General features: G+C 41.7%; 4 protein-coding genes across 4 annotated transcripts in view; all 4 read left to right on the forward strand.

Annotated features, from left to right (window-relative positions):
* The window catches only part of otud4 (OTU deubiquitinase 4), a 69,472-nt gene that overhangs the window by 37,239 nt on the left and 13,829 nt on the right, over positions 1 to 18,404 (forward strand). The window lies entirely within an intron of this gene.
* On the forward strand, positions 16 to 4,075 carry anapc10 (anaphase promoting complex subunit 10). Its single transcript, XM_085153389.1, has 6 exons — positions 16 to 163; positions 700 to 815; positions 1,073 to 1,163; positions 1,337 to 1,457; positions 1,574 to 1,627; positions 3,578 to 4,075. Exons 2-6 carry the CDS (start codon positions 701 to 703, stop codon positions 3,755 to 3,757), a joined length of 561 nt encoding a protein of 186 aa, XP_085009515.1. The 5' UTR covers positions 16 to 163; position 700; the 3' UTR covers positions 3,758 to 4,075.
* Positions 4,194 to 7,696, forward strand: LOC146522832 (tripartite motif-containing protein 16-like). Its single transcript, XM_085153165.1, has one exon. The coding sequence runs from the start codon at positions 5,631 to 5,633 to the stop codon at positions 7,227 to 7,229; it is 1,599 nt and encodes a 532-aa protein (XP_085009291.1). The 5' UTR covers positions 4,194 to 5,630; the 3' UTR covers positions 7,230 to 7,696.
* LOC146522833 (tripartite motif-containing protein 16-like) lies at positions 12,932 to 16,421 on the forward strand. Its single transcript, XM_085153088.1, has one exon. It carries the CDS (start codon positions 13,018 to 13,020, stop codon positions 14,710 to 14,712), a length of 1,695 nt encoding a protein of 564 aa, XP_085009214.1. The 5' UTR covers positions 12,932 to 13,017; the 3' UTR covers positions 14,713 to 16,421.

Raw genomic sequence — 18,404 nt, forward strand, 5'->3', positions numbered from 1 at the left:
ACTGCTTGCTCAGCGCTGGTGACGTGTATAAGAAGCGACGCTTCGCGCAAAAAAGTGGGAGATTCGAAGTGTGTAAATAGAAACGGATTTAAACTATTTTGGACGTGCAGCCGTATTTCTGATGCACTGACACGACACCCCGGAGACCTGTACTAACTCGTCTGTGAGTCGGCTTCAATAACTGTGGCGTAGATTGAGTTTTAGTGGTTTTGAGAGCGTTTAGAGTTGAGAAGTGTCAGCTGCTGGCGACTAGCTAGTGTCATAAATAACTCCCAAATAAGTCACCTTTTAGCTGAAATGGATGCTCTAGCTTTGTCATTTATACGAAGAAGTTTACCAAAAGGTCCCCTTATTCCTAAACAGGACTTACATTTTCTGTATTTTCTATTAAATGGAACTAGAGCTCAAAATGTTTAAAATATGCATAAAGGTTTGCGTCTGGTTATAATCTAGTTAAAATAGATGGTACCAGTAGTGATATTTATAAGCCGAACTTTACCTAATGGTCAGCTTATTACTAAAATACAGTTATATTTGCTTCGTTGATTAAGTTGTATTTACTAAGTGTGAATAAACCTTAAAATATCGAAAACATGAATAGACGTTGGTGTTAGGTTACTGATCTCCATGAACCTTTTGAGAAAAACGCGTCAGATTTTCCATCAGAGTGTGCTGAACTTGTGTTTTTTTGTTTTAAAGTATGGCGACACCGAGCAAGACACCACCTGGAGCTGACCCAAAGCAGCTGGAGCGGACCGGGACGGTTCGGGAGATCGGCTCCCAGGCGGTGTGGTCCCTCTCTTCCTGTAAACCTGGTAACTACTCCCTCAGCCCCCCACCCCCACCCCTGCATACAGTCTGCTGTGTGAACAGATGACTGTAAACATCTTTCAGAAGTGGACACAATCTCAGAAATTGTGTTATCTTTCTCCTTGGAGCTGTTCATATGCATATCCACATTTTCACAGCGCAGTAAGCAGTTTGCCTTACTGCACGATTGCCACGTTTGGATCAATTTCAGTGGCCGTTGGGATCAATTCTAGTCTGATGTGTTTGCCCTCTACGTGTCCAGGTTTTGGAGTGGATCAGCTAAGGGATGACAACCTGGAGACCTACTGGCAGTCGGATGGGTCGCAGCCTCACCTGGTCAACATACAGTTCAGGTAACGTTTTCCAGCTTCTGTACAAGAGAAGTTAAAGTAAACCTGGAAAATGTACATTATCTTTAACTGGAAGGTGTTGTTAATTTTATTTGTGTGTGCTGCTGCTGACAGAACCTTACTCTTTTGCTTTGTCATTAATTCACTTTCTTTAATATGTGACCTGTGGAGTAAAGAAGGAGGACGACAGTGAAGATGTTGTGCATTTATGCTGATTATAAGTCAGACGAGAGCTACACCCCGAGTAAGATCTCGGTGCGAGTCGGCAACAACTTCCACAATCTTCAAGAAATCAGGGTAAAGCTTAGTGTATATATCTCAATAAAATGAATAATTAATAAAAATAATCTGATTTTCATCCGGAGGTTTCAAAACCACTCAGAACCCCCTCTTCCTCGTCTTCCCCTCTGCAGCAGCTAGAGATGGTGGAGCCCAGTGGATGGATTCACATCTCTCTCATGAATCCGGTAAGAATTAATATTTTTCCAACCTTTAAATGCTGAATTTTACCAAAACAGGACTCTGTAACATCCTGCTCTGTGGTCTCTGTTTGCATTTCTGATTGTCTCTGGTCGACAGGTTGTAACTGAATGTAAAGCCTTCGGTCAGGGGACAGAATCCAGTCATTTACTCACTGTGGAACATTTGCAGGCTTACCATCTGTATAAACGTGTATTTGTAAATACTGACAACCAGCCACAGTGACTGAAAGACGGAGAGAGACATTTGTTCCCTTATTTTGACTCTTTCCCATAAGTCAGGGAACTAAAGTCGCTGTGCAGTTAACTACTACACCTACTGATTAGAAAGTGTACAGATTTCCCGCCGCAGGCGACTGTTCAGTGTTTCTATAGAAGAAAACAACAGTACTGAACTGTTTAATCGCTGCCTTCATTGTCTGTGCTGAGCCGACGTGTAGTTGGCATTCAAGGGAGGTGCAGGTTGTAGAAGTAGGCTTTCAGAAGGGTTTGTGGTTATGATGATGTACAGCGGATAACAAAATTATTCCTTCATTGTGCAATCAACATTCATTCGTTAATTCATACCTTCTTTGCACTTTTTATCCACTTTAAAGTTTGTGTTGTGTTTAGTGCTGAAAGGCAACAGTTTTCTAATTTCACTGTATTTTTGTACAAAGCGTGACTGTGCGATGACAATAAGAGTTATCTTATCTTAAAATCAAGAGAACAAAGAAGTTCTGTAAAAATATGTAAACAAACAAACAAACAAAACTAAAAATGACTGAATTCATGTTTTTGTACCTAAACTTGAGCCGGAACTCAGACATAACATTCGAGCACTATAAAAAGGTTTTTATGAATGCAAGCAAATAAATGTAGTTTGGAATCTTGATTCAAAAATAATATTGTGCTTTACACTTTTATTCTTTGTTTTTGGTAAGACAGTAAATTTAAAAAAATGCATGGATAGCAGCAAAAATTATTTTTTAGCAATAAAATGAACATTTTATGAGCACTGGGTGCTTCTGCTTGTACACATTGGTGACTTAACCATTACAGAAACATAAAAAGTGAATTTGATAATTATAAATACTGTTCATTTAGGGTGGCATAAACCTTACTCTGGCCGGTGGTCTGATAAATTTGTGAATCACTGTTCCTGCAAAAATAGACGTAATGCAGAAAAATAAGGCAGCGCTTCTCCACCTAAGACTTGTAGGGGTCTTTACATACCACCAAGTGCAGTAACCTACAGCTCTTATGATTGGACAGTGAATATAAACTTGAGTGTTTTGTTTGTTTGTTTTTTTCAACTCAGGGGAGCTAGAGATAAGTTTTTGTAAATTCTTGTGTTTAAATATGGTTAAAATGTTTAAAATGTCATTACAACATTAACAGAATGTAAAAGAAAAGCAAGTGTTGTTGTGATGTAATACCAGTTTGTACCACAAGATGGAGCAGTGAGTCAGTCTAATGAATGCAGCGGTCCCCAACCTCTGGGCCACCGACTGGCACCGGGCCACGAGAGTTGAGGCTCAGGTGTGAAATTTATGGTTTTCATCGTTTTTATGGTTAACTCTGTTTCTCTGGGTCTTTTCCCATGTGTTATGTATAAATCTTCTTTTTTCTTTTTTTTGGTAATGGTACTGCTTTTATTTTGTTGTATTTATCCGCGACACCTTAAAGGCCGGTCCGTGAAAATATTGCCGGACATAAACCAGTCCGTGGCATAGAAAAGGTTGGGGACTGCTGCTGTAATATTTATTTAAGCAGCACATTCTTCTCAATGGGAGCACCTAAAACAGAAACATTGAACTTAAACAGAACAGCAGCTGCTGGTAAAACGCTGCCTTCCGGTGGTTAAAGTTGTAGTTAAAATTGGCAGATTATAAGTATCTTTAAAGAAGTGGCTTGATGATCGGTCACTCTGTGTGTGTGCGTTTGTGTGTTTTTCAGCGCACAAACGAGCCCATCAGCACATTCATGATCCAGATCGCCGTGCTGGCCAACCACCAGAACGGGAGAGATACGCACATGAGGCAGATCAAAGTTTACACACCCGTGGAGGAGAGCTCGATCGGCAAGTTTCCACGATGCACCACGGTCGACTTTATGATGTACCGGACCATCAGGTGATCTGGACGTGACCCAGGAACCCCAACAGACTTATATCTGGAGCTGCTGCAGATCATTATCAATGAGAGGAACACCAGTGAAGCTGCCAGTGTCAAATATTTAAAGATGTTCAGTCAGAGTCATTGACCCAGTCAGTGTTGGTTTACATGCTTTAACAATGAGTTTCCACACAGAGTGAATGCTTTGATATGAATTTGGTTCCTAAATTTAACCTTTTTGTCTCTCGCAGTATAAAAAAAAAACTTTTGTGCCTACACATTGTTTCCTGTTGTGGATTGTTAATAAAAAGGTAAAAATAAATGTTTCAAAAATCCAGAATGTGACTGTGTTCGTGTAGAAAACTATAACTTTATTCTGTAGCTGTGCTCAGTCTTATGCTTCTTGGTTTAGTCACAGATGTTGTTGCTTTAGTTGAAGAAAATGAGGTTTGAAAACGGTAATACATTGATGATGCAGGAAAATGTTCTATTCTGCTGATGTTGGACCTCACGTCGGCCTTTGATATGGTTGACCACCACTTTTCTGTGGCGGTTCCTAAGTGCAAGTCATCCTTCACTTCCCTTACCTATGGTGTGCCACAAGGTTCTGTATTGGGGCCCTTATTGTTTCTAACATATCTACTTCCTTTTCAGCATATTTTGAGCCCCTTTGAGGAAATTTGCGATCACTGCTATGCAGATGAAATTCAGTTATACATTTCTTTTTAGCCCCAAGATGTTTCTAAGCTGAAGATTCTGAATAAGGGCTTAGACTCCATTAAAGGTCGGATGACTGACAACTTCCTCCAACTTAATGAAGGAAAAACCGAAGTCCTTGTATGTGTTCCTGACAGACATGCACTTACGATGATGAAAGCTCTATGTCCCCTTTCGACATTTGTGAAATTGTCTATCAGGACCCTTGGGGTAACTTTTGACTTTGCTCTCACTTTGGATGTTCAGATCTCTGGTTCGGTCTTTCTTTTATCACTTATCACTGCTACATTAAGTCCTGTAGTGTCACACACTGAAGTGGAGGTGGTCATACATGCATTTGTTTCATCATGTTTGGACTATTGTAACTCACTGTTCATATGTCTAAACAAAAACTCATTGGAACAAAACTCTGCAGCAAGGCATAAACTTAAAATCTCTGTTTTTTATTGTCACATAAGTGGTTGCCTGAGTCACATGTTGCTGCAGTTTGTAGTCACAGTAGTTGCTCTAGCTTTACTTTTACTAGATCTTGCTGCAGTTTAGCTGCCTAACCTTCCATCTGTAGTTTCAGATGTTCAGTTGTGGAAGTTTCCATAACTACCACCAGATGGTGATGTAGCTTGGGTATTTCATTTAGTTGCACCAGTTTGTCATTTCAGTTTCACTAACTTGACAATGTCGGTGTTGTTAGTTGCAGGCATAGTGTCAATGGTTGCTTCATTGCAGTGGTACTTTCACCCGTTAGTGTAGGTGCAAATCTTGAGATACTTGCCATGTTTAGTTTTAGCTATTACTGTAGATACAGTTTTATAATTCCTGTAGTTTCAGAGGCTGACTCATTTGCAGGAGTTGCAGTGGTACATATTGCTGTGGCCTCATTGGGTGCTGAATATATATTTATTTGCAAGTGTTGTTTGCATTTGCTGATTATGTATTTACAGATTTTTAACTGATTAAGAGGTAACGGATAAAAATGCAAACTACAAACAGACCTATAATGTTTAAAGTTACTAAACAGTCTCTACTTCAAACTGTTCTTCCTGGTAAAAGCTAAAGTCTGTTAACTCCTCCCTCTTCTACCTGAAGCACAGCAGCTCCAGTCTGTCCACATATTTTCTGGAATAGTTTCACCACTATGTAACAGAAACTCACAGAGTCACTCTTACTGTGAAGGAGAAATGGCGCAGAAAAGAGATCAGCTAGATCGAGAAATGTTCTCTTGTTGGATCTGTTTGGATCTACTGAAGGATACTGTGACTATTCCCTGTGGACACAGCTACTGTATGAACTGTATCGAAACCCACTTTGATGAAGAGGACAGGAAGGGAATCCACAGCTGCCCTCAGTGCAGGAAGACTTTCACACCGAGGCCTGTCCTGGAGAAAAACATCATGTTAGCAGAGTTGATGGAGTTACTGAAGAAGACTGGACTCCAAGCTGCTCCAGCTGATCACTGCTATGCTGGACCTGAAGATGTGGCCTGTGATGTCTGCACTGGGAGGAAGCTGAAAGCCATCAAGTCCTGTTTAGTCTGTCTGGCCTCTTACTGTGAGAAACACCTCCAACCTCACTATGATGCAGCTCCATTAAAGAAACACAAGCTGGTGGCCCCCTCCAAGAAGCTCCAGGAGCACATCTGCTCTCGTCATAAAGGCCATGAAACAGTCCCAGCTGCAGCAGAAAGGACTGAGAAGCAGAAGGAGCTCGAGGTGAGACGACTAAACATCCAGCAGAGAATCCAGGAGCGAGAGAAAGATGTGAAGCTGCTTCAACAGGAGGTGGAGGCCATCAATGGCTCTGCTGATAAAGCAGTGGAGGACAGTGAGAAGATGTTCACTGAGCTGATCCGTCTCCTCCAGAAAAGAAGCTCTGATGTGAAGCAGCAGGTCAGATCCCAGCAGGAAACTGAAGTGAGTCGAGTCAAAGAGCTTCAGAAGAAGCTGGAGCAGGAGATCGCTGAGCTGAAGAGGAAAGACGGCGAGCTGGAGCAGCTCTCACACACAGAGGATCACAACCAGTTTCTACACAACTACCCCTCACTGTCAGCACTCAGTGAGTCTACACACACATCCAGCATCAATATTCGTCCTCTGAGCTACTTTGAGGATGTGGCAACAGCTGTGTCAGAGACCAGAGATAAACTACAGGACATTCTGAGAGAGGAATGGACAAACATCTCACTGACAGTCACTGAAGAGGATGTTTTACTGTCACCACCAGAGCCAAAGACCAGAGCTGGATTCTTAAAATATTCATGTGAAATCACACTGGATCCAAACACAGCACACAGAGAATTGTTATTATCTGAAGGGAACAGAAAAGTGACATTAATGAGACAAAAACAGACTTACTCTAATCATGCAGACAGATTCACTGATTATTATCAAGTCCTGAGTAGAGAGAGTCTGACTGGACGTTGTTACTGGGAGGTGGAGTGGAGAGGGGGTGGAGTTGATGCAGCAGTCACATACAAGGCTATCAGCAGAGCAGGAGAGTCAGATGAATGTGGATTTGGATTTAATGACAAGTCTTGGTTATTGAGCTGTGACAGAAAAAGTTGCAAATTTTTGCACAAGAAAGTCCAAACTGTCCTCTCAGGTCCTCGGTCCTCCAGAGTAGGAGTGTACCTGGATCACAGAGCAGGTATTCTGTCTTTCTACAGCGTCTCTGAAACCATGACTCTCCTCCACAGAGTCCAGACCACATTCACTCAGCCGCTCTATGCTGGACTTTGTCTTTTTATTGATCATGGAGACACTGCAGAGATATTAAACTGAAATAGACAGAAGTCACTGAGGGACAGCTAGTTCCTGTTTCTTTGGTCTCCATCATTGTTGTCAACAGTGATGGAGATTTTGAAAAGAGGTCAGAGTGGCACCAGAAAGTTCTTTGAAAGTAAATTCTGCTAGACCGAAAACAATTTCTAATTAACTTGTATGGAGAAGATCATAAAATCTAATAAAAATGAACAAACATTAATGAACCTCAGTTTTTATCAAGAAGACACTAGTATTATAAATATCATTGTTTTATTATGAATAGTATTGTCTAAGCTCACAGATCAAATGTTACACTTTGAATAAGACTTTTAATTTCAGTCCTTCCAGCACACAAAGTCACACGTATTCTACTAGAGAAGATGTGGATTTTATAGAGACTCAATCTGAAGACTTGCTTAATGTAAACCCTCCTGTGTGAAGTTTGTTACATGTTTGAACTGATACATGCTGATTTTCTTTCTTTTTTTGTTGTTGATTTTTGTGTTTTAACACAGAGGAGTTATTTGGTTATTTGAAGACATATTGAAATTAAAATCTTGATTTGAATCATCTGCTGCTGTGGCGTATGTAACTCATTACTGGTATTTTTTTTTATATCAGACTTTCTGCTGGTCTGTTTTCTGTGTTCTTATCCCTAACCTTAACCACAACCGTAATCATGTTAGATAGTGTTTTCCAAAGCGATTCATGATAAAAAAAAAAAAAAAAGTAAAATAAATGTACATGTGTAGATTCAGTCCAAACGGTTCTCATGTTCTCTCCTGTTTCTGAACGCATAATATAGAGACGTGTTGAGTGGCCGAAAGCGTAACATACCAAAAATTTGTCTCATAGCGTAGTATGTTACGTTTTGGGATGAGAACATGTTGGAAAAACCAGCAGAAGGCACAATGTAGTGTTTCTGACATGTGATTGGGTGAGCAGCCTACAGCCCGCCTCCAAAGTCTCCCAGTGATTACGCAGATGAGGAAACTGATGTGTTTGTCCGAGAGTACAAAGGTGTTCAACCATGAACTTAACACAACAAGTGAAACACACACACACACACACTCTAAATCCTGATCTGACTCATGCAGATGATTCAGTATCTTTCTGTGTCCTTCCTGTTTAGCTGCTTTTGGACGAATCCTGATTCTCTTTCTCTGCTTTGGTTAAGCAAACAGGTTTGATTCGTTGGTCATGAGTGACGTGTTTAGCAAAAAACAAACAAACAAAAATATGTTGTTGGAGACTGTCTCTCATTTACAAATTTCCTCTGGCTGCAGAAGTTGAAGGAGAGACTGTCACTGCGTGCTTGTATGATTTTTTTTTTTCCACCACCTGACTGTTATATCCAGGACTTTTATGGTTACAGTAGTTGCTGTATCCTATCATAGATAGATTTGTTTGGTTGTAGTTCCAGTGTCAACAGTAGTAGCAGATGTTACTATATTTGAAATTATTAACTTAAATTCAAATATAGTAACAAAGTATATGTGGGGCCTCCCTGCTGCTGCGGAGTCGGGGCGGTCTGCTTCTGCTCCGCGGCTGCTGAGTGACCCCTCATCTGGGGCTCTCTTCAGCTCTTTCTGGGATAGTGGCGCGGTTGCCCCTCCGTTGGTCTTCCTTGGTCTCTTGTGCTCTGAGGGCCTCTGGATGTCTGGAGTTTTGATCTCCTCCATACCTGCTTCATGCCCTGGAGGACGGGGCAGTGGCCCCCCACACCCTCTAGCAGATCATTACATGAAGGAACCTGTTAAATACAAGCGCGTCCATGCTCACAGGTGTACACACGGGTGCTCACACACACAAACTACACCCTTTTTGGCTGCTACCTCAAAGCACACTGTGCGCTGTCGATCCTACGTGCTGCACAATAATATTCAATATTTAGTATTTACTGTTATATTCACATAGATCATTGTGATGTTGTTGTTTATTATATTGCTCTCTTTTTTTGCTTGTTTTCTCTTTTTTCTTTCTCAACAGGTGATCCAGGTGATTGATATATGTATTTTTTGTCTGTTTGTTTTGTTGGTTTTTGTTTTTTGCCCTTTATCACCGTTCCTCTTCCCTGTTGTTTTTCTTTCCCTCTTTCTTTCCCCCAGTCAAGTCTGTCCCGTATTTAGCAAGTGAAAATAAAACAAAACAAAATAAAATAAAATAAACAATAAAAGCAAAGGTGAATCAAATAGACCAATACGGCAGGGCCGGGATGGTCCATTTGGTAAAGTAAATCCATTGGGCATCTTTCTTTGCCTTTAGATAATAATTTTGATGGCAAAAGAACCAAATGGGACAGGCAAAAAGAAAAAAAAAAGAAAAAAAAGAAAGAAATTATTAACTTAGTTGCAGAAGTTGCTGTGGTTTTAGGCTTGTTTAGTTAAAATCACTCTTTGCTGCTGGTGTGGCTGTAGTTTTAGTTTTAAATTTAGTTGCAGGAGTTCTTGTGTCATATAGCAGATGTTGTTATACTTGGAGTAGCAGAGTTGCAGACATTGCCATGACTAATAGCAGATATCGCTGTAGTCTCCTTCATTCATTTGTTACAGAATTATCCATGCTTTCCTGTAGATGTTATATTTTCAGCCACTGATTTAATTCCTGAAGTCACCATGCTTTCCTGCAGATGATACTGTAGTTTCAGTCATTCATTACAGGAGATGTTGTAGTCTGAGGTTTGTTTAGTTGCAAAAGTAGACAATACTTATAGCAGCTATTGTTTCATTGATCCGTTAAGTTACAGAATTCTTCATTGTTTTCTGCTGATGTTCTTATAGTTTTAGTCACTGGTTGAGTTGCAGAAGTAGCCATTCTGCAGATGTTGTGGTATCTGTCTGTCCGTCCGTCCGTCCTTCCGTCCTTCCGTCCTTCCTTCCTTCCTTCCTTCCTTCCTCTTCCGCTTATCTAGGCCTAAACAGAGAAACCCAGACCTCCTTCTCCCTAACCACCTCCTCCAAATTGTCCAGGGGGACACCAAGGCGTTCCCAGGCCAGCCGAGAGATATAATCTCTCCAGTGTGTCCTGGGTCTGCCCCAGGGCCTCCTCCCGATAGGACATGCTGGGAACACCTCACCCAGGAGGCACCCAGGAGGCATCCTTGTCAGATACCCAAACCACCTCAACTGGCTCGTTTCGATGCGGAGGAGCAGCGGCTCTACTCTGAGCCCCAGCCGGATGGCCAAACTCCTCACCCTCTCTCTAAGGGAGAGGCCAGCCACCCTTCAGAGGAAGCCCCACATAATCTTGTTTATTCAGTCACTACCCACAGCTCGTGACCATAGGTGAGGGTATGGGTGTAGATTGACCGGTTAATGGAGAGCTTCACTTTTACACTCAGCTCTCTCTTGACCGCAACAGACCAGTACGCGTCCGCATCACTTCAGCCACAGCACCAATCTGTCTGTCGATCACCCACTCCCGTCTTCCATCACCCGTGAACAAGACCCCAAGATACTTAAACTCCTCCACTTGGGGCATGAACTTGTCCTTCATCCGGAGTGGACACTACAGCCAGATCTGGCTGACAACCACGGCCTCAGATTTGGAGGTGCTGATTCTCATTCCCCCCATTTTACACTCGGGTACAACTGTTCCAGTGCAAGCTGGAGGCCATCACCTGTTGAACCCACCAAAACCATATCTTCTGCGAAAAGCAGAGATGAGATTCTGAGACCACCCAAAGTCAAAGCCTTCGACCACTTGGCTACTGTGGAGTTCTTTTTTGCTAAAAAAGGTTCAAGAGACAATCTAGACAATCTAGCAGTTCACATTATTTTATTATCAGGCAGTTAAATTTTCGGCTTGCAAAGCTGTGGACTTCTCTATGTCAGGCAGTTTGCGCATGGAAAACTCCCAGACAGTTCATAATTCAAAGTAAATATTGGACACATGGAAACAGGTAATGTGTGATTGGCTATTAATGGGGAAATGCCATGGTTTAGACTTAGCGCTCCCTGATTTGTTCTCCCATGGGTCCTTCCGCATGGTAATGGTCAACGACAAAACACCACTGGAGTTCAGATCCGGGAGGCTCCAAGAAGGGACTCCAGGAAGGCTGGCTACTCAGAACCGTCGTTCGGCGCATAATGGCAAACGGCAGTCAGGACTAATTCCCCAACCCAAAGATGGAGGGAACAAACCCTCTTGTCCACTGGGAAAAACCCCAACCTACAGGCAGCAAGCCAAGGGGATACTAGGATACCCACCCCAGCCCGTCGTCTCTCACCAAGGGCAACTCCAGACAGAGACAGAGTCCAGCTCCTCTCCAGGAGTGCTGGTTCCAGCAAAGATGAGATTCTGAGACCAGAACAGTTCCCTTGATCATGTACTCATAAGAGTCTTTTGAATTGCTCTTTGTTTGATCCCTCACCCAGGACCAATTTGCCATGGGAGACCCTACCAGGGGGCAAATGCCCCTGGACAGCATAGCCTCTGACATCCCTAGGACACACAAACCCCTCAAGCCACTATAAGGTAGCAATTCACAGAGGGGTGTTGTGGTTTCAGTTCTCGTCATATCTTCTACCAGATGCTGGTTTATTTTCATATGCCAATTTGGTTGCAAAACTTGCCGTGCACAGTAGCAGTTGTTAGTGTATTTTTAGGCTTTCATTTTGTTGCAGTAGTTGCCACATCTTCTAGCAGACATCGTTGTAGTTGTAGTGGTTCTAGTGGTTCTAGTGGTAGTTGCAGTAGTTGAAGGGTTATTAGTAGTGGTGGATGTTGCTATTTTACAGTCATTTATTTAGTTGTAGAAGTTCCCATGCCATGTCGTGGATGTTGCTAAAGTTTCAGTAGTAGTAGTTTCAATTGTCAATTTTTTTTTGCATCAGCTAAACCAAACAGAAATTGGCACGTTTTTGTTTGTTTTTCTTTTTTGTTTTTTGCAGATGCTGTTATAGTTTCAGTCACTGACTGAGTTGCAGAGGTTGCCATGTCTAGTAGCAGATCTAGCTGTAGTTTCAGTCATTCATTTACTAACTTAAGTGTCTTTGTGTTATGGGAGATACTGTAGTTTGAAGTTTGTTTAGTTGCAGCAGTTCTTACTTTTTATTGTTGTTGCATCAGTGCAGAAGTAGCTATGTCTTAAAGCATATGTTGATGTGATTTGAGGTTTGTTTAGTTGCCGTGGCTGTCATGCTTGGTCATGCTGGCTAACAGTTGAAGTTGTTGCCAAATTTACTAGAAGCTGATGCTTTTGTTTTCGTCATTAGCTCAGTTGCAGAATTTGCCATGTGTTACTGCAGATGTTGCTGTAGTTTACCTTGTTTGCTTAGCTGAAGAAATTGAGATGAAGAAGTTGTCATGTCTATTAACAGATGATGCAGTTTGTTCGGTTGCCATAGTTACCATATTTAGCTGTTGGTAGTTCTATGGTTTCACTGGTTAGTAGATGGAACAAATGTTACCATGTTTTATTGCAAATGTTGCTGTAATCTAGTTGTTGGTTTAGCTCCAGGTGTTGATTTACAGATTTTTATACTTGCAGTGTTTGCTTCCCTTCATTGATATATATATATATATATATGTGTAAGAAAATATTAACCATAACCACTCTATTAGCTTCCTGTCTTGAAACACAGCACCTCCTCTCTTTCCACACACTTCATTGCACCCCCCCCCCCCAACACACACACACACACACACACACACACACACACACACACACACACACACACACACCTGCCATTTTAAGATGGGTGTAACGAACATGTGGTGACGTGTGAAAACTTTTTTTCCCGTTCAGACTACTTTCATTTCTCTGTAAGAAAAAGTCACACAGCCATAGTTACTGAGAGGTGAAATGGAACAAAAAAGGATTAAGCTGGACTTGGACGCCTTCTCTCAGCTGGATCGAGAAACCTTTTCTTGTTCAATCTGCTTTGATTTACTGAAGGATCCGGTGACTATTCCCTGTGGACACAGCTACTGCATGAACTGTATTAAAACACACTTTGATGAAGAGGATGAGAAGCAGAAAATTCACAGCTGCCCTCAATGCCACAAAACCTTCAGACCGAGGCCTGCACTTGAAAAAAGCACCATGTTAGCAGCTGTAGTGGAGCAGCTGAAGAAGACTGGACTCCAAGCTGCTCCAGCTGATCACTGCTATGCTGGACCTGAAGATGTGGCCTGTGATGTCTGCACTGGGAGGAAACTGAAAGCCATCAAGTCCTGTTTATCTTGTCCAGCCTCTTACTGTGAGAAACACCTCCAACCTCACTATGATGCAGCTCCATTAAAGAAACACAAGCTGGTGGCCCCCTCCAAGAAGCTCCAGGAGAACATCTGCTCTCGTCATGATGAGGTGATGAAGATTTTCTGTCGTACTGATCAGCAGAGTATCTGTTATCTCTGTAAAATGGATGAACATAAAGGCCATGAAACAGTCCCAGCTGCAGCAGAAAGGACTGAGAAGCAGAAGGAGCTCGAGGTGAGACGACTAAACATCCAGCAGAGAATCCAGGAGCGAGAGAAAGATGTGAAGCTGCTTCAACAGGAGGTGGAGGCCATCAATGGCTCTGCTGATAAAGCAGTGGAGGACAGTGAGAAGATGTTCACTGAGCTGATCCATCTCATCCAGAAAAGAAGCTCTGATGTGAAGCAGCAGGTCAGATCCCAGCAGGAAACTGAAGTGAGTCGAGTCAAAGAGCTTCAGGAGAAGCTGGAGCAGGAGATCGCTGAGCTGAAGAGGAAAGACGGCGAGCTGGAGCAGCTCTCACACACAGAGGATCACAACCAGTTTCTACACAACTACCCCTCACTGTCAGCACTCAGTGAGTCTACACACTCATCCAGCATCAATATTCGTCCTCTGAGGTACTTTGAGGATGTGACAGCAGCTGTGTCAGAGACCAGAGATAAACTACAGGACATTCTGAGAGAGGAATGGACAAACATCTCACTGACAGTCACTGAAGTGGATGTTTTACTGTCACCACCAGAGCCAAAGACCAGAGCTGGATTCTTAAAATTTTCACATCAAATCACATTGGATCCAAACACAGCACACAGACGTCTGTTATTATCGGACAGGAACAAAAAAACAACATTTATGAAACAAAAACAATCTTATTCTGATCATCCAGACAGATTTTCTGAATGGGAGAGGGTCCTGAGTAGAGAGAGTCTGACTGGACGTTGTTACTGGGAGGTGGAGTGGAGAGGAGTTGATGTAGCAGTCGCATACAAGAATATCAGCAGAGCAGGGAGCTCAAATGAGTGTGCATTTGGTGGAAATGACAAATCTTGGTCATTATGTTGTGAGACAAACAGCTATGTTCTTTGGCACAACAATATCCACACTGACCTCTCAGGTCCTCGGTCCTCCAGAGTAGGAGTGTACCTGGATCACAGAGCAGGTATTCTGTCTTTCTACAGCGTCTCTGAAACCATGACTCTCCTCCACAGAGTCCAGACCACATTCACTCAGCCGCTCTATGCTGGAGTTCGGCTTTTAGATCATGGAGACACTGCAGCGTTCATTAAAGTGAAATAGTCAGAAGTCAGTATTGGACAATTCGTTAAAATATGTGTCTGACTTTCCAGTTTCTTGGTAAGATTTATTTATCTCATGTGAAGAACAAAATTCACAAAGTGCTTTACAATACAGAAATAGGTATAGACCAAATTAAAACAGCATAAACAGATGAAACTATATAAAACCAAACCAGCACAGGCAAATTTTAAGTTTCTTTTTAACAATATCAACAGTGTCCACAGATTTTAGCTCCAGTAGAAGCGAGGTGCACGGTACCACTCATTGTCACTGAGAGCTCATTGTTGTTTCCTCTCTGCAGATCACCTGTCAGTCACACTGCACCTGCTGTGTTTCATAGCTCATTTTTTGTTGTTGCGCTTGATCACATAAATCTATAATTACAATCACATTCTTTAAAAAATTTTCTTATTGTACTAAATGAAATTGTAAGACATTGTAGAATGACGTCAAAGTGACACCAGAAAGTAAATTCTGCCAAACCAAAGAGTATTTGTACTCTGCAGAAGATCATAATGTTATTAAATGAACCTTGGCCTTCGGGGGATTTTTGTTGTTGTTGTTTTTTAAACATTGTTTTGTGAAAACTAAAACACATGAAGCTCAGATCATGTTACACACTGAGTAAGACAAATGATTTCACACAGAGTTACACGTATAGTGATGGAAAAAATTTCAGTGTTTGTTGTTTCTTTGTAAAGGATTTTATAGAGAGTCAGTCTGAAGAGTTATTAAATGTAAATCCTGCTTTGTGGAGTTTGTTACATATTCTGAACGGATGCATGCTGATTTTCTTTGAGAAAATGTTTTTGGGGATTTTTTTAAAATTTGGGGGATTTTTGTGTATTTTATTGATGTTGGTGTGGTTATGTAACTCATTACTCTTGTATTTTTATATCATGTGTGGTATAACAGACTTTTTTCTAAAGTGTGTATTAATCATCATTTATAAGGATTTAATTAAGTCAGGTGTGGCTGTGAATGGGTATCAGGAATATGTATGCTTTACGGTAATTTGGGGGAAATTACAGACCTGGACGGTGTGTTATGGAACAACTTTAATGTGATATGAGGCTTGTATTAAAAAAGTCCTCTTGATTTTCTTTTGATTTACGCTGAAATAAAAATTTGTTTGTGGAAGATTGTGTCTGGTACACATGACTTTCAGTCACAAAAACCTGTTGCTAAGCTACTTCTCATAATCTTTACAATCTAATCAAAAGTGCAGAAAAATAATAATTTCTTTTTTTCAGCCAGTGGATGAAAATTCAGCTCAGAAAACACGAGTACATTTTCTAACATCTAACTGAGTCATCAGCTTAGAGCCTGTCTCTGAAGTCTGCTGTGTGTATGTTCAACTATAAACTCAGAGAAACACACACACACACACACACACACACACACACACACACACACACACACCTGTTCTGACTCGTGCAGATGACTCAGTATATTGATTGTGGTTTCTTTCATATTGCTGTTCATTTGTCGTTGTTGCTTCTGGCTTTTTAGATTCCCGTTATTTCAGTTGAAGATTTCCCCTGATTTGCATGTTGTCTGTTTGGTTGCAGGATGTTGATACAGAACCCGTCACTGGGTGCCTTTATTAACTTTTCCATTGTGCGTGCGTTATGGTGTTGAGCTGTTATTTACAGTGTTTTTGTGGACTTTTCTACTGTTTTAAATGAGCAGCCTAACAAGATGGAAATAAGGTATATAGGGATTATAGAGGGTGAACACTAAGTTCCTCAACCCGAGGGACTCAAACCAGCAACTAGTCAGCTGCTCCTACCTCCTGTGTTCCCATTAGCTGCCCATTTATTAGCTAGCTGCCTGCACTAACATAGTAATTAAACTCTTCTGAAGCTCCTTTTAAATAAACTCTTATCTGGGAGTCCTTTCTGATTGTGTTTACTGATGATTTTACTGATTCAGGTGAGACCACCACAGTGTGACATGTTGAAATTCCCACCCATTGTCTCTCCAGTACAGGTCTAGCTGTTTTCCTACCATTATTATCAAACAGCCTTTCACCTACTGACATGTATGACCACTGTCACAGTCGTGCTATGCCTAGTTCCAAATCACTTATTCTCCTGATACAACAGTTTTCCAATCCCTATAATTATAAGAAATTAGAAATCTTCTGTGTTACAGAGACTTAGCTGAAACCATAGGGCTGCTGATTATAAATTCTTGAATGCCCAGAGGTCCTCGGGCTGTGGTGGGGGAATAGCAGTTGTTTTCAAATGTAATTTAAACTGTATTACAGCCAGTTTGACTTATTATTGTCTAAAATTACATTTGTGAAAATCCAGGTTGGTGTGTGTATCTACCAGCCTCCTGAATCCTTGACTGATCTCCTACACGAGTTCTCCAACCTGCTTTCATCAGTCGAGTTTGACAGGCTCAGTTGGGTACAGGTGACTTTAACCTAAGACAATGATTCCTGTAAATGTAAAGGAAAAGAAAGTGATTTAAAATGTTGGTCATTTTCTTAAATTCATTCGAGCTTTAATGTTATTTGCATGATTTCTCAATGAGAGAGAAGCTGTCACTGTGTCTGTGCATGCATCAACTTTTCCCTTTGATGTGCTTTATGGCACTGAATGCATAAAATTTTATCTACTTTACATGATGTCTTGTTTCTGTCACAGGTGGCCGAAGGCTGGTAACTGAAACTGAACCCAAGCACAGAAAACCAAGAGCAGAGGCTGAGGGAAAGTCCCAACAGCGTTTTATTGATCAGCAATGACAAACAACACAGGGGCTTGGTAAATGTGGCATGGCAATGTGGCTGAGGCAAAACAAAGAGGCAGGACTGAGAAGATTACTGGAGTGGGACTGGTACATAAGGTCACATTTAATGGAGGGAAATGGATTAAATGAAGGAGAGGCTGCGTAGGTGCGGGTGACTTTGACGATGTGGATTTGGCTGACCTGAGGACCTTTGGTTCCAAGGCCGAGGGACAGCAGGAGGGCAGGCAGGTGAGGCAAGGAGTGAATCCCAGAAAACAGAGAGGTAAATCCACAATCCAAAAGGATTCGTTGTTCAGAACCGTGGCGCGTCAGGGAGCAACTGAAGCACAAAACAACAAGGTAAGCACCTAAAGTAAAGCACCTAAGGTAAGAAACATGACCCATAAGACCTGGTTACCAACGTATAGTAGTCCATACCTGGCAGAGAAGGGATGTCAGTGTGGAGCTTAACCTCTTAAGCCCCAACGCCCCCTGATACGGGGGCAAAAGGCAGGAGATCAGGTAGGCTTGGGGCTTAAGAGGTTAAATCTCCCAGCCTAATTGCCTCAACCAGCTCCAGGTGCAGGGTCGTAGACTAACTCTTTGCCACGTTTGCACTTAAGCGCACCCAAATTTTTCAACCGCATCGCTTAAAACCGCAGTTTTATATGTGCACTTTTTTTGGGGGGGAAATTGCTGTCCATACAGACAATATTGATTTGTAAATGATTAACTAACAATCTTGACAACACAAAGTTCTTTATTTGGAGCACATTTCCACAAGAAAGATAAGTTGCTGAAAACTGCTTGTGCTTAAAGTGCTTTGGCACTCTTTGGCAATATTGTAGAAATATTGCCAATATTGTAGAAAATGTTAAACTTAATCATCATCTCGGCCCCCTCTGACGACCTGGTTGCTGCTGCCTGCCGCTGAAAGGCAGTGGGGAGAGGGG

This window comes from Neolamprologus multifasciatus, chromosome 3 (assembly GCF_963576455.1).
Source record: "Neolamprologus multifasciatus chromosome 3, fNeoMul1.2, whole genome shotgun sequence".
Taxonomy (NCBI): domain Eukaryota; kingdom Metazoa; phylum Chordata; class Actinopteri; order Cichliformes; family Cichlidae; genus Neolamprologus; species Neolamprologus multifasciatus.